At 35.7% G+C, this 25941-nt stretch overlaps 1 protein-coding gene across 7 annotated transcripts in view; it reads left to right on the top strand.

Moving 5' to 3' along the window:
* trio (trio Rho guanine nucleotide exchange factor) overlaps nucleotides 1–25941 on the top strand; it is a 125569-nt gene that overhangs the window by 81538 nt on the left and 18090 nt on the right. For 6 of the 7 annotated variants that reach the window (XR_012102496.1, XM_073075184.1, XM_073075186.1 and 3 more), the window contains 6 exons: nucleotides 9191–9254; nucleotides 14006–14135; nucleotides 18713–18835; nucleotides 22924–22986; nucleotides 23184–23267; nucleotides 24880–25074. Coding sequence is in view for 6 of the 7 variants with exons in the window: in XM_073075184.1 (XP_072931285.1) it covers nucleotides 9191–9254; nucleotides 14006–14135; nucleotides 18713–18835; nucleotides 22924–22986; nucleotides 23184–23267; nucleotides 24880–25074 (659 nt within the window). In the remaining variant the exon portion in view is untranslated. The remainder of the gene's footprint in view (nucleotides 1–9190; nucleotides 9255–14005; nucleotides 14136–18712; nucleotides 18836–22923; nucleotides 22987–23183; nucleotides 23268–24879; nucleotides 25075–25941) is intronic. The other variant, XM_073075185.1, reaches the window with a different exon arrangement.

Here is a 25941-nt window from a genome sequence, read left to right as displayed (position 1 = left end):
ACTGCCAAATGGATTTGAATGAAATTTTACAATAGTATAGTTTGTACATCAGAATAACATATACAAAAAATATATAAACATATTGCATGGTTCGGCTATATTATAGAAAAATTCTTGCCCTCCGAGAGCTTTTTTTGGCGTACGCTGGCTAAACTGTTAAAGTTACACAAAATTAATGTATGGTCGAATTGTTTATCTAAAATAGTTCTAAATAAAAGTTCGCGACAGGCATGTCTTTTACGTGTTTGTGATTATAGCCAAAATAGTCAGTCATGAATTACTAATTATTTAGATGTCTTTTTACTATGCTTATTTTATAGCATTTAGTTAATTCATCATTCTTATCATAACAAATATTTTTATCATCTTTGACATTTAAAGTAGGTAAATAATTTGGTCATAGTTCTATTTTTTGTGTTGTTTAGTGTGCATGTAACATATCTATAGTTTTTGTATGGCATTGGTTGTGAGGTATATAATTTCGGGTACATGTTGGTATGTCACGTTATTTTGTTCAACGCGTCTAAAACTGAGGACACAGCTAGTTTGTATATAAATTATGATTGTAATAAATACCTATAATTTCTCTTCTAAATTATACTTATACCTGTAATATCAACTGTTGTCTTTAGTAAAGTTCTTGTTTTATCCTTATTTTGTACTATGAGTATAAGACAAAGGGTTTTGACGCGTTTTCATAAATCGGCGCTCGTTATTGACTTAATTATATTTGCTAAGAAGCTGTAACGTTAAATTCGCGTTGTTATACACTGGGCTTGCGCAAGCCAGTAGCGATTTTAAATGACATAAAGCACGGAGTGGCGGCGCGGTGCGCGGTGCGCGTGCTCGCGGGCGCGGGCGCGGGCACCGCACTCGGCGCTGGCGCCACGCATTTTATTATATCTTTTATATAATTTTAATCTATTAAGAACTGTGTCATGATATTTTTTGTGACGCTATTTTCGTGACATTAGCGATTGTGAAACTGTTTTGTGTATCTACCTGTCTCTAAACTTCTATACTAGTGTGTGACGATTACACACTATAACTAAGGAGGGTATTCGATATCATAATAGCATTTATCGTTTTATCTTTGGAACCGTAATAGGTGGACAGAACAAATTTTGTGCACAGAAACCTAAAAAAGTTGCCCGGTGAAGTGAATATTTGAAGTTTTTTTTTTTTATGATTGTCCGGTCATTGTATGGTTCAGGTATAAAATTATTAATAAAACACTCCAACTTACCAATTTAATGACTAACATACGTTGTGACTATGCATGAAGTAAACGGAAGAACAATAGAATTAAATAAATTAACAGTATGTTTATTTTCTCGAACCCCTGTTTATGGATTTCCGAATTATTTAAAAGTTTTGTGGTTGGAAATTTTACATTTGGTTGCTTAGGTTATGTTAGAATATAAAAGAAATCATACAACTCAGTGAGCAGGGCGCGGCAGCGCCCTGCGCGCGGTAGGGTTCATTTTATAATTTAAGACCTAACGATTTACGGAAAAACATCAGTACTTACATAAAATAATTGTTATTACGTTTGTAAATGCCTTAATTAACCAGTAAAGACAAACACCTTTTGTCAGTAACTCGTAACATATAAATGACAAAATGGTTCAATTCATAGTTTATTTATTTATTACATTTTTATTAATAATATTTTATTATAAATAATCATATTCCTGTATAATATAAAATATTTATAAGAAATCTATATAACAGAGACCAATAATAAAAACTTTACTTGTCCAATTACTGTCCAGTTATGGTTAAAAAATAGATGAAGCCTATTTTTTAATATACTAAATTCGATATCAAATAGAGTTGATCTATTAAACGGATGGGTGAACACTTTTCCTAATTTTGATGTATGATTATACATTTTCAGTTGGTAAACATATTCTCCTATATATTACGTATGGAAGAACATTTTTTTACATTTCCAGTGTTCAACTTGTACGGAAACCTCTCCACGCGAGTTTAACTCGCACTTGTCCGGTTTATTTGTTTAATAAAACGCTCAGTGTTTACGTTCGTATCGACAATTTAACTGTCTCAAGTAAAATGCTAACAACGTCAAATTTGAATATTCGAAAATCGGGTTATTGCTTTTAAGTATGTCAATGTGTGTATGTTGGGAGTTTTTCAATTAATTCGAAAATGAATGCAGAGATGAAAAAATCTTTTTAGTATTAAAAACTGTTTTCGAAATATGGACCTTATCAAAAATAAAATGAACTTTATTTTTTTATGTTATGATGCTACGAGGGTGCGTTTTTAAGTCCGCGGAATGGCAGCGTTGGAGGGGGGATAGCGGGCTCGTTAAGGGCGGCACGTGTTAAGTGACTCATAAATAGTATAAATATAAAGTTTTATCACAATTGCATCATTAGTTTTAAAACTATCGACAATTAAACAACTCAATCCGGAAGAAAATTGGAAGTGTGGAGAAAATCGAGCATCGCGCCGTTATAAAGTTCCTTACCAAGCAAGGAAAGTCTGTGCAAATCATAATGGAAGAGATGTCATCGGTTTACGGGGACTCTTGCCCTGGAAAGACGATGGTTTACAAGTGGAACAACCTTTTTAAGCAAGGCAGGGATTCACTTGAAGACGACCCACGACCAGGACGGTCTGTTGAGGTGACCATTCCGGAAACGATAGCGGAAGTCGAAAAATTAGTACTGGAAGATGCTCGGCTAAAGAAGAAACAGCTTGCAGAAATGGTTGGAGTATCGGATACAACCATTTTTAAAATTCTGCATGACCATCTTGGCATGACTAAGGTCAGCGCGCGGTGGGTGCCGAGAATGCTCACGCTGCCTCAGAAACAACAGCGCGTTGAATGTTCCCGTGCGTTTTTGAACCTCTGTGGAGAAGATAAGGATATTGTACTGAATCGAATTGTTACTGGAGATGAAACTTGGGTTCACCATTATGAACCTGAGTCTAAACAAGACTCCATGCAGTGGCATAAAAAGGGTACAGCACCTCCTAAAAAGTTTAAGGTGTCACAATCGATCGGCAAACTCATGGCGACAGTCTTTTGGGATGCAGAAGGAATTTTGTTAATAGATTACAAAGATAAAGGTGTCTCTATAACCGGAGAATATTACGCAACAATCTTGGAGCGGTTAAAAGAAGCCATCAAAGAAAAAAGACGAGGAAAATTATCCAGAGGTGTCCTGCTGTTGCACGACAATGCGCCCGTACACAAGAGCCGTATTGCACTGGCTGCCCTGCATAAGGTGGGCTTAGATATTTTAAATCACCCACCCTATAGTCCAGACCTGGCTCCCAGCGATTATTATCTCCTTCCAAAAATGAAAAAAGAGCTTCGTGGAAAGAAATTTTCTACAGACGAAGAAGTAAAGGACGCAATTTCCTCGTATTTTTCCGACAAGGACAAAAAATTATTATTATTATTATTAATACAAAGATCTGAAAAATGCATTCGTCTTGCAGGAGAATATGTAGAAAAAGAAAAATAATTTTGACATTTTATTTTCGCTCCTTGTCCCTCATTCCGCGAACTTAAAAACGTACCCTCGTATGATAAATCTAAACTTAAAGGAGATGTTTCAAAATTGTATGGGACTTGGACTATAACATGTACATTTCACGGTAACAGGGGGAAATGAACACCTTGAACTTTTTCAAAGTTCTTTTTCGAAAATGATTTGTATATTTTGTGCACAAGATTTATTTTATAAATGTTTGACGTGTCATAAACACTGAATTATCATTGTCAAGTGATATCTGACCGATAATCGATAGTTTAAAAGAGTTCGTCCACCGCCGCCGTCACCGGACGTGTTAATGAGTGTGACGTGATTTGAACGAAGCTGTTCTCCGGTGTGACGGAAGATGTGTTGCAGTGGGCAGGGTGTGTAGTTTTCGTGAATGGAGAACATGTTGTACTATAAAGGGATCCCGACAAATTCACTGATGGATATCAACAACAATGCTAAGCGACCTCAATAGTAAACACACTGAAGGGGTCTGAACATGAACAGGGACGCGACGAAAATCCGTTCCGATGCCTACGTTACAGTAACGGTTGTTGTTTACGGCACTTCCCTTGAAGTGTTTGAGGTGGACCTATATGCGAGTACATTTACATATTGTCTTGGGTGAACCAATCACAACATTACCCAACGCCATTTTCTGGCATTAATCCATATTAGACGCGAAATTCGCGCGCTGAACACTTGTAGCTGGCAGCTGACTTCTCCTGCATTAATAAATAATTGATACGGAAGCTTGATATGTTCTAAAATGTGGCAGTGCTGCCGCATGCCAGCAACGTACAGGACGCCGGGGACTGATCAACCCATTCACGTTGTGTTGCTGATAAGTATAGTACCGAATTATTTTGCTCGGTTTTATGACCCCGACCTGAATTACCAGTAATAACAACGTTTTCATGCTGTAACTTGAAACACAAATGTTTCCAACGATGCAAGTTATGATTATTTTAAGTTTAGAATACTCTTTCCTTCGTAATGGCGATGCAATGTTGGTATCGTCGAACAAAATATTTTCATTTTTATACTTTAGGTTTTGGGAGCCAAAACATTTTTTTTCTTTTATCAGTTTTTTTAAGATGTTATTGCTTTATGGTTTGCTTGTGTCTCTTAATCCTAAAAAAACCTCAAAAACTGATTGAATGTTGTCTTTACTTGTTGGAATATGACGTGCATTTTTTTAATGAGCTTACTATACAAATGCTGTCGTAGAATGCAGACTTCGAAATGGTTATTCGGTTTCAATGTTCTGGAAGGATGACGCTTGAAAGTGTTTTACATAAAGTAGATTATAACGATTGCTAAAGCAGCGAGCTGAACGTTAGGTATAAGTCTACTAATTTTGATTAGTTAAAAAAGTAACCTATAAATAACCCATTTTTTTCATATAGGTAAATAGAAAGGCATTAGATTTCATCTCTTGTATGGTATAAGTTATTGTACTTGTTAACACAACAATGAAAATATAATCTTACAACTTGTATGAATGGTAGTAATTACCTACTATAATAAAAGTATCATGCATTTTGTGCGTTTGCCAGCCAGTAGTGACACGTTTGTCTGCAATCTCTTCTGAGGCAAGCGAAGATGTTGTTTATTCTGGAAACATTTATATAAATCTTATTACTATTTTATCTAAGTAATGTTTAGGAAATGTGATTTTAAGTAGGTCAAAGACAAGCGCATCTTGTGGTAGGTACGACCCAGGTTTCGTCCATGCATGGGTGTTGTGACGCAAACGTTCCGGAATTCAACCTTAACATTGCTACGGATGAGCGAAGTAGACGCCACTGTTTAAATATAGCTTTGCATCTGTACGCCGCCGGAGCGGGAGCCCCGTGACATCGCGCCACTCGGCCACTGGGTTACCTATGTTTTGAACGCGCCGATACCACCGTTATATTTTATTGTTATTTTGAACTTTCAAAATATAACATATCAAAAAATGAAAGAAATGAGCTCGATTACACCGACTTACGAATCTCTTAAAATGTTTTCGTGTTTCTGTATATTATTAAAGTAATATTCTGAAAAAAACTATATATATATGTACAATGATATACATGTATACGATCATAGTTATTTAGTATATTATAACAAGTAAATGTATTTTTATTATAGACACTTTTACGTTGTCATACCACTTCATCGAAAACTGTAAAAATGACTCTAATATATAAAAGAATAAACATTAAATTCGACAGTAGGAGAAGTTATAACAAATGTATTATTTTTAATTAGTTTATGCTTAAATTAATAAGCTTAATTGCACAAATTGAACGATTAACATACCTGGTAGTTTATTGAATTGTCAACACGCTGTCTCGTAAGCCCTGCTATCAGACGAGCCCGAGTTAATTAAATAGCTGCCGGAATTAAGTTCACGTGTACACCTACTCATACATGTCAATGTTTAAAATAGTGATATTTTTATTGGACCATCAATATTTCATGTATTTTTATTACATTGCAAATGTTGGATGTATTAACGAATTACATGGATTTAAACGTCTCCAGAATTCATACATATTCCTATTAATCGACTACCTATTAGTGACATCACTATATAAATATATTCTATGTATAACAGATTTCATTTAATGATACCTGCAATCAGTTAGGTGCTCCGAAAGCGATTTTGAGAGATTTTAACAAAGCTGGAGTGGAAAACCCACTGCCCCAAGGAGACAGAGTCCATTCAATTTTATTTAGTAAAACATTTTTAAGCATAATATGAATGCTCCTAGGGACTATGGAATGTAGTTTTTTCTCTTTCATTTTCTTTGGTATTAAGTTCGGCGTATAATTAGGTTTGTAATTGTTAAAAACGTAATTATACACCGTTTGTTTCTAGCAAACTTTTAAAACAATGTAGTAAGATATATACACCAAAATTAAGTTGTAAAGAAGTTTAAGTCTGTAGAAAGTCAAAACGATTACATTCGATGTGTAGACTAGGTAGTACCCGGCGACGATTTACAGTCACCTGAATGGAAAAACATATTTGTAAATCTTTCATTACTCGCTCACTCATTAAATAGCAGCGTAGACAAGCTTGAACGATGCCCAAAACAGAAAATAAATAAACAAATAGTAATAAGAAAACTTCGATCTTCGCTTTACGGTTCTTTAAATAATTTTATTCGAGGAACTACTTCGTTTCAATATTTTTATATTATACGGTAATCCCTACGATGCGCACATGGAATATGTTGCATAGATCTCTTAAGTTTCCACCACTTACGATCACAATGACTACTTACCGTTCCGGATATATCCTAGATTATCGAAACTGCATTCTCCAAGCGTAGCAGTGAACAGTGAACACCTGTAAATATAGTGCGTACGCCGACAACATCGATACTAATTTTGTGTTGTTGATAGATTTTGTATGTATCTTATATTTATACATCCGGTCAAATAAATACTCGTGTAGTGAGTATACCTGTTTATTTAAGTAGTATCTAGTTTTTCAATGATATGCAGCATAAACCTTCTTCGAAAAAACATAAAATGTACTTACAATTGTAAGTGTAATTATTCTTGATATCAAATCAATTTATTTATCATACACATTTGAAACGATTGGGACAATGCAACCACAATGTTGTTCTTAAGAATTCACCACAATCCATATTGTGAGTGAAGTTGTGAGAAAATAACAATTGGGCCGGACGCCAGCCGGTTTCGCACGTTCAAGTCAATTTGTTACAAATAAGTGGAATATAGAATCTGATGTGATAATAATCGTTAGAAAGAAAGAAAGAAAGAAAGACCTTAGTATTAGACCGGTGCTTTAGGCACACCGACGCATCTTTAATAGACTTTAAATAACACTTGTTTTATTAGAGTTTAGAGGGTCGCACATAGGTGCAAAGCGTGAGAACTAGGGTTCTAACCCCTTTTAGAAATCCAAGCACTGTAGTTTGGTATGCCTGATAGGTTAAAGATGGATTCGTTTTTCTGCTCGACTAAATTGTTGACTGATTGTTGACATTCAAAATTACTTTGTACAGAAATTTTAAACTTTTTGCTTGAAGCATAGATGAGTATAGATATCTCACCGCCTTGTATTTGAAGGAAGCCATTTAATGGCTTCCTTCAATTACAGCACTAAATGGTTGACATGTGTCAGCCATTTAATGCTGTCATGGTGTAATTTACGCGGAACAATCGGTATTGTTCCGCGTAAATTTGTTTTTAGTAAGTTTTTGCACCACTTAACTGAACACGAAAACACACGAAATCGAAGAAAAAGTGCAGAAACATATCGTTTCATTCGTAAATGCTCTAAAAACTACATTTTTTCAATATTTGTCGAACACGAAAATAGATGACCATGACAATTTCAATTGTGAAAACTTGTTACATTTTCTTGTTAGGAGTAATCTTTACTGATCTATGGCTTGAAGTGACACATTGTTAATTTCAGCGAGTACGACGCGACCCACCATGTATTAGTGTTCGTGTTGCTACGTAGCTCTATTCCTTCTAATAGATACCTGTGCTTATTTCGACAACGGTCATCAGATTAGTGGAAACATTCACATATAGTTATTACAAAATTTTGTATAGAAAAATGAAATTGAATTACTTAAAGATATACAGGCTACTTTTTGTCTCGAACTCATCTAGAGTTCCTACACGGTAGAGCCATGGTTAATTATTTTGCTGGTTACTAGTACTTACAGTTTACATTAAATATTTACTTACCTTTTCTTTTATTACTTATTATGATGTTTTTTTTTTATTATTATTACAATGTGGTTATTTTGATTATAACTTATAAACACAAAATATATATGGAAGCTAAAGTTACTATAGTGATTAAGGCGTGACACCGAAGCTGACCGCAGCGCGACGGTCACTGGGTTCGGTTTCGAAGCAGACCAATCGCGCTCTCCTACATCGATGTTTCCGAGCAAAATATGCAAAAGTAAAATTATATTGTCTATGTTGTTAACCGATTATTAACCATCCATGTTTTGTAAACAAAACAGAAACAATGAATTTATAGTTACTTGATAGAGCAGAAGGTATTCGACGAGAAATTGTCAAAAATCATCCCGCCTTTTAGCATTCTTCGTAATCATACTTCATAATTAAATATCGTTTTGAAGCCGGCTTAGTACGCACTACGATATAACGCGCGCGTTTAACCGCAAGTATAAATCCGCACAAAAATGTAACTCATTGCTTTCTATACAAGTGCACACACTAGTGACTTTAACAGAGACTGATTTAAAAAAAATATTTCGACCGCGGCTTGTCAAGTGCGTTGTTTCTGTGTCCCATAGAATAGTATATTCGCATTATTCTAACTGCCAAACATTAAATTAAGTCACATGCGAATGCGTTCGGTCATGACCTGGTCATCCACCTTGTCCTGTCGTCTTGGTATTTAGTGTGCCATTGGTCGTTAATAGTACCGCTCATTGCGCCGAAGCACGCACAGCAATATGTTTTAATTAACAAAACTTCAGTAGTTTACGAATACATCCCACTTCAATCATCTTCATTCGATTTCATTAATCTACAATGGTTACATAACTGTGTAAAGAGACTTAACTAAGAGGCTAGAATAGATTATTGTATTTCTGATAATTTCGAAGTTTTATCTATATAACTTATATTTAATCTTTCTTTAACAGATTCTTCGTCGGATCCTGCCGTAAGCGCCTCAAGCCCAGGAAAACAACGTCGCGGGTTTAGTGGGTAAGTGGTTACTATAAGATGCCAAAATGAACTATAGATAAACTCACACGCAGTGCGCAATTCGTATTTCAAATGTGCATGCAAAACAAATGTTTCATATAAGCGCAGCTAGACACGCAAACCTGCATCCAAGGATTTTCTCTCAAAAACAATAGTCTTATCTCATTCTATCTGTAGCAAACGATTCGTTGGCGTTTCCCATTAGTCATTATTTATCTTTCGGGTATGTTATCTAATTCTTTCGGCGATAGGGAGCTCAGTCGATTTGTGGTTCGGTTGCGGCGTGCGCGCAGCTATGAATATATACGACGAACGGACTATCGGTACACGGGCCCGTCGCACCGACTGTTGTTGTCAAATAATAAGGTTCTTCTATTTACCTATAAATGTCGCGCTCCCAAAATAATACAAGTGATAAATATAATTCTTGATCGCTTAAAACAACATTTATCATATTGTGACGTAATGTGCTTTCTATACTTAGTGTATCTACTCTGTATTGCTTGCAAGATTTGTGACGGGTGTTTCGAAATATACAAGTATCATTGGGGGTGTTGTGACGACGTCTCAACCTACTAATGGGCCTCGAGAAACTAGTTATTTCGCAATCGTCTTAAAAGTGCCAATGCAGTCCATTGTAGCCAATGTAACAATATCACTCGAGACACGGGTGTGAGTCGCTTACACGGTTTGAATTTCCTGAAACAACGTAATGTTTAGATTGACTTCTAAGTAGACTATGGGCGCAACGAAATATGGATACACAAAATAGTCACCATGCATATACTTACATTTGTGTAAGTTAAATTTTATTGCTTGTGTAAACACAAATTAGTTAATACCGTAAAATTGATATAATGTTAATTTTAAGTTTTTGCTTTCAAATCCAAGCAATCATTCAAAGGGAGTACGGTGTATTCTATTTATCGATGTGTATCATTGTGCTCCAGCATATTATTAAAGAAAAGTAATGATAGTGCGAAGGTTTCCTTAATTACTCCGTTTGTTTTAACGAGTAAGTCCCCGGTTCACTCATCACCCCGACGTACTATCGAGTGCGTCAGTGGAAACGTGAACGGTTGCATTTCGGATTTGGCGATCGGCCCGGTGACAAGCCGTACGAGGTTGGTAATTGATGTGCAATCGTACCGAGGGCTCGGTCGCCCGCGGCGTCCGCCGGCCACTGCGGTGAATCGGAGAACGAATGTTTTACGCCGCGTTTCCTGTTCACTACCTTCGGTTAGATAACAATTTACCGGCATAATCTCTTCGATAAAGCGTGTTTCTTGTCCTTTTCTTTCCCGATCACCGGCTTCTTCGACGGTTGACGGTTGTTGATAACAATATTTGTGCAACACATTGTTTGCTTGTCAGTTGCTTATGAGTGATCCTTGAAGACGATTGTGTGATTGCGTGTTTCTGTGATGTGTTCTGTTATTGTGTGTGCGCAATTTGAACTATGTGGAATCAAGTGGTTTATGTGAAGTAAGTTTCTAACTGTCTACCCTACTATTTTGGATCCCGTATATTTGCAAGTACCGCCGCTTTATAACAGAAGTTTATACTACATACACATACATACAGTTGTTAATACATTTATACAATATTGTTTGGTCTATGATTATTGTTATTTCAATTAACTATTGAATAAGTACCCCTTGTATCCGGTACAACCGTGCTATATTTGTGTACGAAGTCATCATTTATTATCAGCTCTAAACAACAAACAAGCTCTACACAGTTAAGTTTGTGTACTTCATTATTTATTAGTAAGAAATTAACTACACACTAGTTAATTAAATAATCTTTTGATTGGTTAGGGTTTGAAAATGTTTTTAATTCGTGATTCACAAGTAAATTATTATAAATTTGTGTGATCAATAATTTCTTTATCGCACCATATAATATTATACCCATCGCATTACATATAACCAACTTCTTCAGAGAATAATGTTATTAAAAGCATATTTCTTATTATTTGTATTAGGTAACTAATATTAAAAATTTGACCATACTTTCTCAAAACATTATGTTTGCTTAAAGATCAAAGCCATGATAGGTTTTGGTAAAAAAATTGGAAAGAGTGTAGCGTTGTATTTTTCGGCGCGTGTTTCAAGAATAATTATGTCATACAGCGGTGTCGGGTGGTCGTCGTGCGGCGTGAGCGTGCTACGTACAGACAAGCGTGTTTTTGTTATCGGCCGCCTGCAATGCGGTCGCGGGTCCTTGGGCCGTGGATCGCCTGTTTGCCTTCAATGAGATAAAACTATGTTAATTTTGTATGTTACTCATGTTAACGAGCATGGCTACGGTTTATTTCGAACTTTACTTGAACAAATTTTACACACTGAATTATTATGAAAAAGAGACCAGGGGTTCGATGTCGACTTATAAAATCGTTATTATATTGTGATATTTTAAGAGTAAGAAAATTAATTTATCTCTAACATATACAAGGTAGATAAAGTTAAATCTACGTTTAAGCAATTCAGACATTTGTATTAAAATAAAGTCATACAAAATGAGTATTCAATTAATAATTTACGGCGATAGTTAAGTTAGCTCTACAACGAATCTCGTTTCGCATTTGCAAAACAAATAGAACGCCCTCGTTGCGTCTCATACACTCCCATTTTATTAAAAGGATATTTACTCATACCATACCATATCATACCACAATGATATTATGACGGTAACATATTCAAACAAGGTTGTTACGAGCACAAAAGTTATGTGTTATGGCAGTTTCATATTCTTAGCAGATCAAATATCTGTTTTTTTAAAGTGCAAATAATTTACTAGCAACGCTAAATGATAACAAATAATAAAATTTGTACTTTAATATCGAATACAGATTAAAAATATTTCGGTATGATAGCTTTTTAGGGCTCCTATTGCTAAGCCCCCGTTGAGTGTCCGTCTGTCATGGGGCTCTATCTCTAGAACCGTAGTTTATACTTAGTAGATATACTTGATATTTTCGTAGAATATGTATATAATGGTGGCTGTTAAACAACAAATAGGTACTAAAAATAAAAATAAAATTTCAAAATAAGTATGGTTAATAGAAACCGCTATTTTTCGGCTATTTATTTTGAAATTTTTCAAAACACATTCGCGTCTATGGCTGCTATGATAACAAATACAAACAAATATTGGTGGTACCGAACCCTCCGTGAGCGAGTTTGACTCGCATTTGGCCAACTATTTTTACAAGTTTTTAAATATATGCACAGTATTGTTAGTTAATGTTTTATAATATAATAATAATCTTACTAAATTTTATCGTCCTGATGTTCGACATCTGGATATCCGCAGATACGAATGTTATTTGTATAAACTTGTAGTGTATGTTTATAAATAGAGCATGTAGTTTCTGGAGTTCGATGTTTTGCTTTGTGTAGTCTTTAGAATTTTGTTATGAGGTATGGAAGCACTCCGAAATTCAATGACTTACTATTTTACAACTCTGTGAAAACTTATAAACATGTGAAGCAAACATTAGTTTTTGTTTCATACATTAATAGTATCTATCTACAACAACGATGACATGGATGTATTGTTCTATAGGTTATTTTAACGTTAACATAGGGGAAATAAACCCTTATGTAGTGCTAGATGTATTTGTTTAATGTAAACATTTTGAAAGTAAGATTTGAAGTATTTAATTGGAAACAATTGTTGCGTAAGTGAAATTAGTTCGTGAATAAAACGTGAATTTACATTCTACATATTTATGTATCAAGCGCAAGTCTGTTGAGTCTATTATTAAATTGAATAAGACGTAGCGTACCTAATTGTGGACTATCTGACAATGAGCTTGACTTTTGCAGCTTGCTTCTATCTATCGTCGGCATGAATTAATCGACTTCGCGCGGTCAAGTTGCATTGACCGCGCATCGTATCTACCTACTTACTTTTACGAATTGAAACATACGTAATATACGGCTGCCGACAGTCGGTCCATATCTGCTAAGAGCGTGTGCGATAAACGTAAATGTGGTGAAGAACGACGAACTAATCCCACAGATGCGGTTTACGGATCTAATTACACTCATGTAACTATAGTCAGTGTATGCCATTCGTGGTCGGCAAGCTTCGCTCGGGCAATGTCTGAGTATGCCTAAATCGTTATTTATAGAAATGCTTCAGCGGAAACGTTAAATGATTATACTCAAGTGGAATAAAATCCGATGAGTACCTGTCAATTGTATAATAAATTACGTAAGTCACGTAGCTATTTATAATATGTATCTTACGATTGTCTAACCAATTTTTAGTAAGTAATTCTAATGTTGAAAAATTAATCTCGAACTCTATGTTCGACTTTTATTGTTACCGTGTCATTATGCGTACGTTATTATTCAATAATAATGATTGGCGCCTGTTGTAGTGGTGCATAATCCTATAATAAATTGCATGAGCGTTAATCCCCGGCGCTGCGCACGGTTGTAACTTGTAATATAAATATTGAATAGTAATGTTGAGGGATGAAATTGCGTATCTTAACGTGAACTTGATATAGTTGCTACCCAACCAATGAAAGACAAAATATATTCTTTAAGATATTAGCACCGCTTGCATTATGTGTCTTTAAATGTGATTTCAATCGTTTAATTTTTGTATGCAGGTTATATAAATTCATATTTTATATCTTAAAAAAGTTTCTTTACTTCTCCATAGTTTACCTTTAGCCTCGTTATAGATGAACGAAATGTTTAAGATTAAATATCCCAATTATAACTACGTAGAAGGCGCTGGCTCGGGCTGCGCAAGCCGTCGCAGGGCAAGACCGAGAAGGCGCCGAGCGGCGCACAGTCCCCAGCCGCCACCGATAAGCCCGCTCCGCTTAAGAAGACATCATCTGAGAGGAAACTCAAGGTAAGAATATGTACATAGACATAATGCAACTATATTAACGTACCTATTCGTGTAGTAGTAAGTAAAATATGCTATTATTAGAATATATTTTGTTATGTAGTTGAATGAGAATTTTAAATCTTTACCATATATTTTTGAAACCATTTTCCAAGACAGGAACGTTAAAAAAATCTCGACAAAATATATCCATAACGTCACATATATAAATAATCCACGATAAACGTTTACTTTTCTCTTAGGTCATTTTTGTACGTAGGCGTAGCTTTAATGCAAGACGTAGCGCGTAGCGCGCTTCCCCTTCGCCATAGTAAAGTAAACCTTCGCGAGTTATAGCATTAGTGTGGCGCACCGCGTATGAGTATTACGCGGAACGGCTATTGCTAAACCAGATTTTGTTTAACTCAGACTCCAAAAAGAAAGTTTGTTTTCAATTTGCCGCGTATTACTTTTTTGTTTTTTGTTATGTTCGGTACACCGCTTCATCCGTTTGAAGTTGTTTAAATGGTTTAGGAGAGTTTTGTAATATTTAAAATGTCATACTTTTAAGTTCGGAATTTTTGTAGACGGGTCAACCCGATTGTTCTCCATTTTACTGCAAAAAATAAAGGCAGGTCAGTAGGTACTATTAGTACCTAATTAACCTATTGTAAACCGACTTTTTCACGACTTTAATAGACCTCCTTTAAGTATATTTTTAAACTTTCCTGTATAGTTTATGACGTGGGATGACGGGATAAATCGATGAATCAATTTTTGTAAGTATCCAATATCGTACCTATATAAGTCGAGTTGGTGGTTAAGTTGACAGATAACAATTGGTTTAGGTAAGTTTTTTTTTTATATAATATAGGAGTAGCAGACGAGCATGCAGTCCACTTGATGGTAAGTGGCTACTGCCACCCATGGACATCTGTAATCAACCCTAGATAGGATTAGATATTCCAATCTGAGGTCGGCCACAGATGCGCCGCTACTCCTGTGGACTAAGCTGGAACGCCTCGAAAAACTCTGTCTCCCTTACCACACTCTTCAAGACGGCGCCTAACACTGCTGTTATTAGGTAGAAATAGGTGTGGCGGTGGTGGTGCCGGAGTCGAACCACCTTCAGAAATGTTATGTATATGTTTCGTAAAAAAACTAAACCAGTTTTTCCTACAAAACACTCATTCGTCCATTTTGTGTATAGTATAAAAGTAATTTCACATTATTATCACAATAGCGAACGTAAAATTACTCATCAAGTTACAAAATATACCAAAGGATTTTACTACAAGAAACTGTTTCGATATTCGATATTTTGATTTTTAAAATTGATCCTATTTTGTGTTGAATGGGATAGTGCACTTCCCTGCATCTATGTTCAACGTGCGAATATAATAAAAAAATGTATTCGGATCACGTTCAATTTAATCAACTCGAAAAGCATTTCGAGCAGAACCAATATGAAATACGCGCAAAATTTAATCCGAACAGATTGAAAAGCTTTTCCCGTACGAGTAGGTACGAGTTGTGCGTTCTCCATTACAGAATACACGTCTGTCTACCAGATTGCCGCCGGCCAATGCTCGCGTGTACCTACTGCCCAACTCCCCTCTTGTTCTGTTTCACCAATTTGCAATTTCTTTTTCATCTAGTGGATAAAGAATGTATGACTACAATAATTATTGTATAATAATAATGTAATACACGCAATGAGCGCGGAGATATTACCACATGATTATCCTGTGCTATATACTTGATAACTTTTTAGTTATTTATTTATTGGAAAACAGACATAAGAAAAGCGATAGGATTAGCGAAAAATGCTGAAAGGAGTTACGAGGCCGATTTTGATAAAAACTAAAACTGCATCATTAGTTTTTTAAATATATTTCACCTTAGCCGGGAATCGAACGAGTTCATTTTGGAAAAAAATACACCCTCTATATTATTGCACTATCTGATAGTGTTGCTTATAAGGATCAAATTCTGGGAAGTAATGATAAATGAGAAACTAAAGGAAAAGCCTCAATTTTAAGAAAATACATATTTTTTCATACATTGGCATACTTATCCTTAAGGATTATACATAACATATGACTCATGTATAAGGCCTATTTGAAAAATTCACCCTGTATATATTTCTTGTGTGGGTGTGTATGTCACTGAACTCCTCCTAAACGACTGGACTGATTTTGATGAAATTTGTTGTGTGTGTTCAAGGGGACTTGAGAATGGTTTAGATTCACAATTTGGTCCGTGGGAAACTGAGGTTTTAATTAATTTTTAATTCGTAAGTAGTTATAGAATCGGAAACTATGTATTTGATCAAGTGATGACCTTTAGCAAAGTTGTTGTCCAAGAGCCCACGAGGGTTTGGGAGTTGGTAAGACCAATTTTCGACAGATGGCACCACTGTCATTCCAATGCAGGTACAAATTTTCCGTTTTATGTATGTCATATTATTTCTTTAAAATGCGGGCGAAGCCGCGGGCACCACTCTACAGTATAATATTAAATTGTTATATTCCCGATAATCGGTTTTGACTTGTTAAAATGATATTGATGTATCGATCCAATTGAATATTAAACTTCTGTAATATGTTATATGCAAGCTTTCCACAGCAACTGATTAAATATTAATTTGCTGTCATTACTTCTTGTGGCAACATCATAAGACTAGACACAACGTAGACAATGCTCCCTGCTCCATTGCGTTTTGGTTTTAAACGTACGATGTCCTGTAACAATGTTTAACGACAGCTATCTAATTACTAACAACCGGTGCGGCCTGCTTAACGAGCCACTGATAAAATGCCAGTAGTGCTCCCCCACCCACTGCCACACCGCGTTCGTTAGTGCTACATACTCATTTCACTCCACAGCCATGAAGTTCACCTTATAATTGTAACACTTGAGAAAAATATACTTTTAATGTCATGTCTCCTCCATGTGTCGTCGGTCGAGATAAAATATATTATAGAACCTCACCAGACTTTATTTTCATACAAACATAGGTATATTCCGCGAGGTCTAAGGTGAGCTTTGCATTAGTGTGAGTGAACACAAAAGTAGGGTCAGATAAAAACTTTAAAAAAAAATATATTTCTAGTTAGGTACATAAATTGAAGTGGTATTCTTGTTAAAAAAAATTGATAGTAAAAAAAAATTTTACAATATGCAATAAAATTAAGTAAATAAACTTTGTAGTAGTCAAACCTGGATAAGTGAGAGCTCAAGGGACCGCGATCTCTTTTTCTCTTATAGAGGTTTCTCACTAACCGGAGTTTCTAACTTACAGAGTTACAGAAGTGGTATGTCTCACTTATGGAGGTCTATAAAAATACGGCAAATAAGACGATTGTAGTAGGTGGATTCTACTAAACTAAACTCACTCTGTACTTGATTTCGTAATTCCCAATTCATTTGGCACATTTGGCTTTTTGATAGATTTGGTCGTTTGAAAACATTTAAATTTAAGAATTAATCATATATGGTAAAAGTTAATTACACCTTTAACTGTCGCTTGTAGAGGTATAGGCAAGTATCAATCTCACTAAAAGGGGTTCACGCGTGGAAAATGACTATCACTTATACACTATTATACAGGTTTTATGTTCCTCACTTATAGAGGTAGCAGGAAGGCAAAATGACGGGACCTGGTAAATACTCTCATTAATAGAGTTTTTCACTTACCCAGTTGTAACTTATGAAGGCTGACTTGTATTTGAACCCACCACTTTGTTACATTGTAAAATTTTATAATAAGAGCTTGTCGCGAAATATTTCAGTCTAGATAGAATCAGAGCTAAGTCTGTGAATTGAAAATAAAATTGTACAATGCAGAAAAATGGTTCATTTAACTACTACAAAGTAGATTTTCCTTATTTTTTCTGTCTTCACTTTTTTATAAGTTTCAATTTCATGAATTGTATAAAGTTTTAACGTATCATTTTTAGTTAATTAAAAAAAATATTTGTGTTATTTTAAATTATATTTCAACAAAAAGGATGATTTTGATATTTTAAATTATTCGCCACATACACGTTTATTTATATTGTATGTCATTTTATTAATAAATCGAACACAAATACAAAATATTCAAAATTCAACAATTATGCTACCGGTACAAGAAGTTAAGAAGATGCACGATTCCCAAAAAGCAGTATAAACCAGTTTAAACTTTTTGACGTTCTAAAATTTGACTTCATACCTACACTATCCATGTGCACTCACACGAATGCAAAGCTCAGCTTAGGCCTCGCGGACTATACCTACTACATTTTTGTAATTTGAAATATTTCTATCTAAAATACATAAGTGACACGTCTAACAAGGACGCATTTTAATTTTTTTTTTTAAATAAACAACAACGCATCTTATATATAAAATTCTCGTGTCACAATGTTAGTTACCGTACTCCTCCGAAACGCCTTTACCGGTTTTCACCAAATTCCTATCTATTTTTCATATCCCTAAGTGATAAGGGTTGTTCACCCTTACCATTTTTTTATTTATACGGCAACACAACGTTTGCCGAGTCAGCTAGTAGATATATATTATAGTTATTAACTAGAATACATATTAATGTTTGGCAGCTGCCGTACGGTACCGACAATGGTCGGGTGGAGGAGGGCGAGTGCAGCCACGGCGGCGCGCCCGACGAGGCCGAGGACGAGGCGCCCGACGTGGAGCTGCCGCCGCCCATGAAGCCCATCGCGGTGAGTATACGTCGACACTATGTGACTGCTCGGGATGTTTGGATATCGGTCGCCCTATGCCGCGGCGTAACGGCGTAACCTAAATTTGTCACATATAACCGCTGTCAAACGATACTGTGTTTCAGTATCCGAGGTATTAGGCAGGCGTTAGGCAACACACCTGCGGCTGATCACAAGTAGGTCCCTAAACCTATCTGGGGTTGATTACATATTGACTACTTCCGTATTTTATAAAAACGACACACACACCTAATAAATCACCACCCTGACATCCATGCACCTGCGTTTGTAACAAAATACCTTAATTGTTCACTGAATCTCAACAGCACTTAATCGAGAATTACTGAATAGTTATTACGGTAGTTAACCATCCATATAACTAGCCATACCACTGAAATTGTTTCACAGTTGGTTAAATCATTGTTAAATAATTAATATCATTGCCGATCTTGTTGATTATTACGGCTGTGCAAATCATTTAATTCGAATAGTGGTTTGAAACTCGGCCTTTCAATTAGGGGCTGCAGGTTTTTCAATGTTATGTATTCTGCCTGACTGGTTTTTATTAATTAATACCGAATTCTCAATACATTATATTTTTGTTTATATTAAAATAATTTTATTGACGATATGTTTTTGCAATTACTCTATAATTTAAATAAACAAATCGCATTTCATTTAACAAGTTTTTATTTTTCAATATCAAAATTCCATGGCGTTTCTCGTGTAAGTTACACGTTCAGCTAGTCGACTCTCTACGGCCCTAGCACACTAGCTGTTTTTAGAATTAGCGATTCACGTTTTGGCGATTTAATAGATGTTGCATCACGTATTGGCGTCTAGGTAAGTGCAATCGTGGCATCGAAAACACGTGTTTTAGCGACTGAATTAATGCTGCATTACATCATTTATACCGAGTTGCTGCATCGCGCGTTTAAAAGTACTGCGAACCCTAATCAAACTGTTAATATAGCGTTTAATCGCTACATATACCTTTCGATAAACAGCTAAATCGTTGATCGCCGATGCTAAGTGTAACATGTGCGCTGGGTTCTTTAGATAATAATACGTAGTTAAAACGACGTGTCTTCAACTAAAGTTAAACGTTTATCGAAATTCTCGAAAGGCCGTAATATTGTGCCTTGGAATTAATGACTCACAATGTCGTTGACAGATGATTACTTATCCAGATAAGCTTAAAACAGAATATATTCATCAATGAAATGTCCCGTGTATAATACGTTTTACGTGGAGTGAACACTCAGCTGCGCAAAATTTAATTAATGCATCGCTTTATTACAGCAAATTTAATTTGTATTCGCTTTAAATTAAAGTGGATTGTGTACGGAAGGCCTATACACTATATGGTATTATGTGTTTGAATATTTGAAGCCAATCGTGTGATGATCCAAGATTCATGAAACCGAGTGGAAGTATTCGTTTTATGTACTCACTATGAAGTGCTTTTCGGATAAGAAAGTTTTATTTGGTAATGATTAATACTTGCTCGACGAACTTAATTTCTCTCTTTAAATCTACTATATACAGGGTGAATATTTCAAGTGGGCCTTGAATTAAAATAATAAATCTATTTGTCTAGCCCGGAATAGATTCAGTTCATTTTGAAAAAACAAACGGATCCTGTATTATTGTGCCATCGGATAGTGTCGCTTGTAAGGGTCAAGATCTGAGGAATCTTATCCCTTCCCAGAGGGAATTGCGGGACCGAGGATGAAACTCTAGACACGCATTGTGTTTGTTCGCGCTAGACTATCGCCTAAACTCCTCTCAATCTTAGATGATACCCATATCCAGCAGCAGGAATGGGTTGACAACGACTACACAAACATAGTGGTATGTGCGGTGTCGGAGATGACGTAGGCGGAATGGAGCTCGTTACCCGCTCTCCGGCGGCGCTGGCCGCGACGACGTCACCGCCACGTCGCCGCGCCCCGCTCCATTCAGTGGCCAGATTACCCGCCTCGTAAATTATTATGAATCACACGAGATACATGTTGTTTATTGTACAGTCAACACCAAAAGTAGATCACATACAGATTCCCAAAACCTTTATTCATCGAAACCTACATACTACATAAATAGCTGAAGAAAACTAGTATAGAAATAGATTACAAGTGTAAAATGTCATGTTTATCTAAACAAAGGAACAAATACACAACAAACAAATGTTACTGAAAAATAACTTTTAATTACAATTTCTTTCAGAAATTGCGTTTGATCAATGCGCCAACATATTTATAGTTTACACAAATGAATATAAAGTCTCGGAATTGGCCACGAACTGTGCTTTCATAACATAAGAAGTAGCGAAAAATGCTAAAAGGACTTAAGAGGCCAATTTTGATAAAAACTCTAACCGCATTCGTTTTTTTTTTTAATTTATTACTCAGGCTAGGCCCACTTAAAAATGCAATCTTATACAGATTGCAGTACCATGGAAAGGACAGAAATGTCACTCTTCAGCATCCATTTGTTAAAGTTAGCTAAAGTTTTGTCGATTACGATGTTCATCAACTTTTGTGCTAGTTTTATTGGAGTTTTAGGAAGCTGGATCTTTTCGCCTTATTTTGATATTGACTGTACTTGCTCCAATGAGATCAGTCGTCCATATTCCCTAGAGACAGATGTATGCCATTAAATGTAATATCCAAGTGTAATCACTAAATTTACAAGACTGCCAATTTTAAATGATGTATAAACAACCAAGAATCCCAAAGGAACATATTCGAAGATTGTGAAATTTTTTCCTTCGCAACTCTATAAAATGATACAGTCACAATTATTAGGCATTTCTTTGCATAAATTTATTTTTAATAAATGGAAGGATCTCATTACAGCCGCGTAACTTGCTCCAATATGTTCATTCAATTCCATTAACATGCCACATTTCGATGCCACTTGATCTTCCGAGTCAGATTGTTTGTAAGTGATTTCAAATTCGAACTGCATGTGCATTGTGCATGGTGCAGAGGCCACGTGCGGCGGCCGGCCGCGAAATATTCGTATCTTCTCCGTTGCTATCATCTAAGTGTCTATTAATTCGCACTGTGTAAATCGAGCGTTGATGCGAAATCTCAAAATAAACCGTTTATTGCGATAGCCATGACCTTCGTCATTCTCTGTCAACGCTCGCTTCCTTGGATATTATTGGATGTTCTACTGTTATATTGAATGGCTATACCATAACTGAAATCATGGCTTACATTATTGCAAATAACCTTATATTATTCCATTTTGTATTTAGAGCAAAAGAAGTATTGAGTACTACATAATTATATTAGACTAATTCTGAACTAACTGACAGACTGATTCTGGGTACAGGAAACCACAATATTATTTTTTTTCCTTGATATTTCAGCCTTTATCGCAATAGAAATGGGTTTATTGCACAACTATATTGGTCCTAAGACCTTAACACGATTTTGCACGTCATATTTATTGTTAAAGCAAATTTATATTTTGCATTAGGAGCATTTTATCGATACGCAGAGAGCTGCCAAATTGGTACGGGTGCAGGTGATATGTATCGTTTAGTGTGTACAATAGTCTGATTCATAATTAGGTGTTCAAAATGTAAACAAAGAAATGTCACTGTCAAAATTAACATGAAACAAAAACTATAACAAAGTCAATAAAAAACGAAAACTTTAACAAATATACACAATTTAACAAACGCGTTATGTAAACGAGAAAATATTTGAGTTCGATCACAATTACGAAAATGAATAATATCAGCTATGAAACTTAAAAATGACGGCACAAGAAATGTTATGGATTCTGAGTGTGTTACCCATTATCACATTTTAATTTTCTACCATAAACTTTGTTTTTAATTATTATTACTGTATGGAACGAAATTGAGGTGATATAACTATAAGACAATGTGAATTAATGTTAATTTATTTAGATTATTATTGTATTATTGTTGTATTACTTTAATATCCACAAAAATAAGAAACTACCATTTCAAACATATTTTCTTGATAGGTCAACACCTTTGTTTACATTTTGGTCACCTAATTATGACTCAGACTATAGTTGTGTAATTGTTAACATTGCGTGCGCAGGACCCGCCCGTGTTGCAGCAGGCGCCGCCGCCCGCCGCGGCCGCCTCGGCGCCCACCACGCGGGTGAGTACCTTCGCCATTCATCCATTCAATTGAACTCTACTAGTACCCTAACTTTTACATTCAATACGTATCATCTACTTTTTCGATCGATCAGTACGAATAATTTTCACGCTCCTTTATAAACTTGTTACTAACCTCTAAGGGTGCGTGTAGGGGCTTTTGAGAACCGAAGGGTGACATGTTGGTGAAATTTTCAGAATTCATTGGCTTTGGATTCCATGGACTCTAACGGTGGACCGGCTGACATTGCAGAGATCGAACAGATCGTTAAAGAAAAAATGGTTCGGCTCAAAACAAAGCATGTAGCGTGCATGGATTTTCTATTCTCGTGTGGTGATCGCTCTCCGTTTGATGTTCGGCGATAGTATGATCCCGTTAAATGATTATACATGCCGCAGTCTTATGTTCTTTAGCCGATATGTCTTTGCCAAGTATGAATGCATACACATTTAGAATTGTTTACTGTCCACGCTAAATAACGCATCATCGAGCAGATGCCGCGTACACTTCACGTTGTAAGATCTGACGTCACCGTATCAGCTGAAATTTTTTATGAAATTTAATTTTAATTCGCGTAACGTGAATGATTCATAAGTGTATATTGTCGAATAACACACGGAGAGTGAGCTACGAGATTTAATTTGTGTGATTTTTTGGTATACATTAAAGGTTTTACTTGCTATAAAGCTCTTGGATCAGTGAAATAACCGCAAGGGTTTATGTTTTGAGGAGTTGTTGCTTATTTTGTTCGTACCCAATTTGTCTATGGGTTACTGCTATGTGCCGAACTCATCAGTGCAGTTCCCATCACGAATTAGCTTATTTAGTTATTTTCCGTCCTGCATGTATATCTGTAATGTAGTGTGTGTATTTTCTATATAATTATATGTATTACTGCCACTTGTTTGTTACAAGGTATTCCTAACAGCTACGTACTTGCTTTTGTGTAGTTTTCAGTTACCACAGTAATATGTTTGGTGGCTTGTTCATGTGTATATTTGATTAGTAGATTTAAAAGTAACTTTTAAATACAGTATTGCTACGTATACAGTATGTTTTGATATTTTGAATTGAGAGCTCTAAAGAGAATGGATTTGCTATCTTTTAATAAGATTTTTTCTTTACGTAATTCAAAAATACATTTATTTCTGGATCTGATGTAAATGCTGTAGATCAAGAAAGAAGTTCACATAAAATATCCTGATAACGTCGAAAAAGATTAACTGTGACGCAACTTACTTCTTGCCTATATTAAAACAACGAGAACTCTCTTTAAATTCTGGTTTTATGATACCTAGTTTTGACAATAACTAAATAGAGATTGACGTCGTATGTGATATATTCATTATTATCACATTAAATAATATTTTTTTTCTGCATTTCGGGCATCCGCAAAGAAATTTAGTACCTACCGGTACACCACAGATATAAGTAGTATATATATAATATGTGGTTTTGCTGCCTGAATCATACATTTAGGAATTATAAAATTTGTGTGTTTCGGGAAGTAAAAACATTCAATTTCAAATTGATCGCATAACATTTTACAGAACAGCATTTATTATAATGTGGTCATGAATGTATCAAGAAAATGTAACCAGTTTTGACAATTGAAATTGTCACTGTCATCTATTTTCGTGTTTGAAAAATATAAAAAAAATGTAGTTTTTTAGATCATTTACGTATAAAACTATATTTCTCCGCACTTTTTCTTCGACTTCGTGTCTTAACAGCGCATGTCGGAATTGTTCCGCCATTAAAAGCCATTAAATGGCTGACATATTTGTCAGCCGTTGAACCCATTTCATGGCTTCCTTCAATTACAAGGTGGTGAGATATGTATAGTTATCAATGTGTTTAGTATAGTGAAGGTACGTTGTGGGGTTGATATAGGAGCAGCACGGCGGCGCGAGCAGCTCGGGGCGCGGCGGCGAGTGCGAGGAGGAGGAGCCGCCGCCGACGCCCGGCCTCGACTTCGAGGGCGTGCTGCGCAAGCGCGAGTACGTGCTGCGCGAGCTCTACGACACCGAGGAGGTGTACGTCTCCGACCTGCGGCTCATCGTCGACGGATACATGCGACACATGGCGGTGAGACACTACATTTGTCTTATTGACATCTTTACATACATTCAGATATTTTTAGATGGTATCGGAATCTAACATGGACAAACTTGGGCAACGTTAAAAACATGCTATACATATATTTTTTACATATAACACTGTCTTTAAAAAAACAATATATATACCTGCTATGTTTTAGGCAAATTAGGGAATTTTGCATATTACTACCGCAAGTAATAAAGAAAAGGACGTTACGCAGTGCACGCATTCACATAATACACACTCATATCATCTTCCGCATAGGCCAAGTTACTAACACAAATTACAAAAGGCTGTCACAAAATATCTTCTTTTATTTACAGTTCACATCTCGAAAGTTGTCTGTCATAGAATTCAAAACTGAGTATACAACTATCTAATTAAAGTCACCGAACTATTACGTAAAGGTATAGAGTACGGCATAGTATCCCGGCGAGCAGCAGACATACTGAATTCGCAACTTATTCCTACATGTTTGCGTTCAAACTCCATATTATTTCTGAAAGACTTCTGAAGTTTCCTGAGTTCCCTTTGACTACCTAAGTTCATATGAGCCGATGCACGTCCTTTACGAAGTTAGTAAAAGCTTTTAATTAAATATCAACCGCAGTCTGCGCTCAACGTCATATAGCACTACTTATATACAAGTGCCACTAAACTTTGAGCATCTCGACACTTGAGATATGTCGATTCTTAAATTGATTACGCCGTGGCCGCATTATCTAAACTGCAGGAAACTTTGTTGCTTGATAGCACTTTTATATAAGATAATCGCGATTAATGTATATTTTCCATTATAGTGTAATGCTATGATTGAAACAGTTGTCAAAATTGTCTGTACAGTGTAATCAATCT

This window comes from Epargyreus clarus, unplaced genomic scaffold (genome assembly GCF_041222505.1).
Source record: "Epargyreus clarus isolate Ecla_fem2 unplaced genomic scaffold, WU_Ecla_fem_2.2 ptg000007l, whole genome shotgun sequence".
NCBI classification, from domain to species: domain Eukaryota; kingdom Metazoa; phylum Arthropoda; class Insecta; order Lepidoptera; family Hesperiidae; genus Epargyreus; species Epargyreus clarus.
Note: the sequence above shows the minus strand (reverse complement) of the source record. Positions and strands in the feature narration are given on the sequence as shown.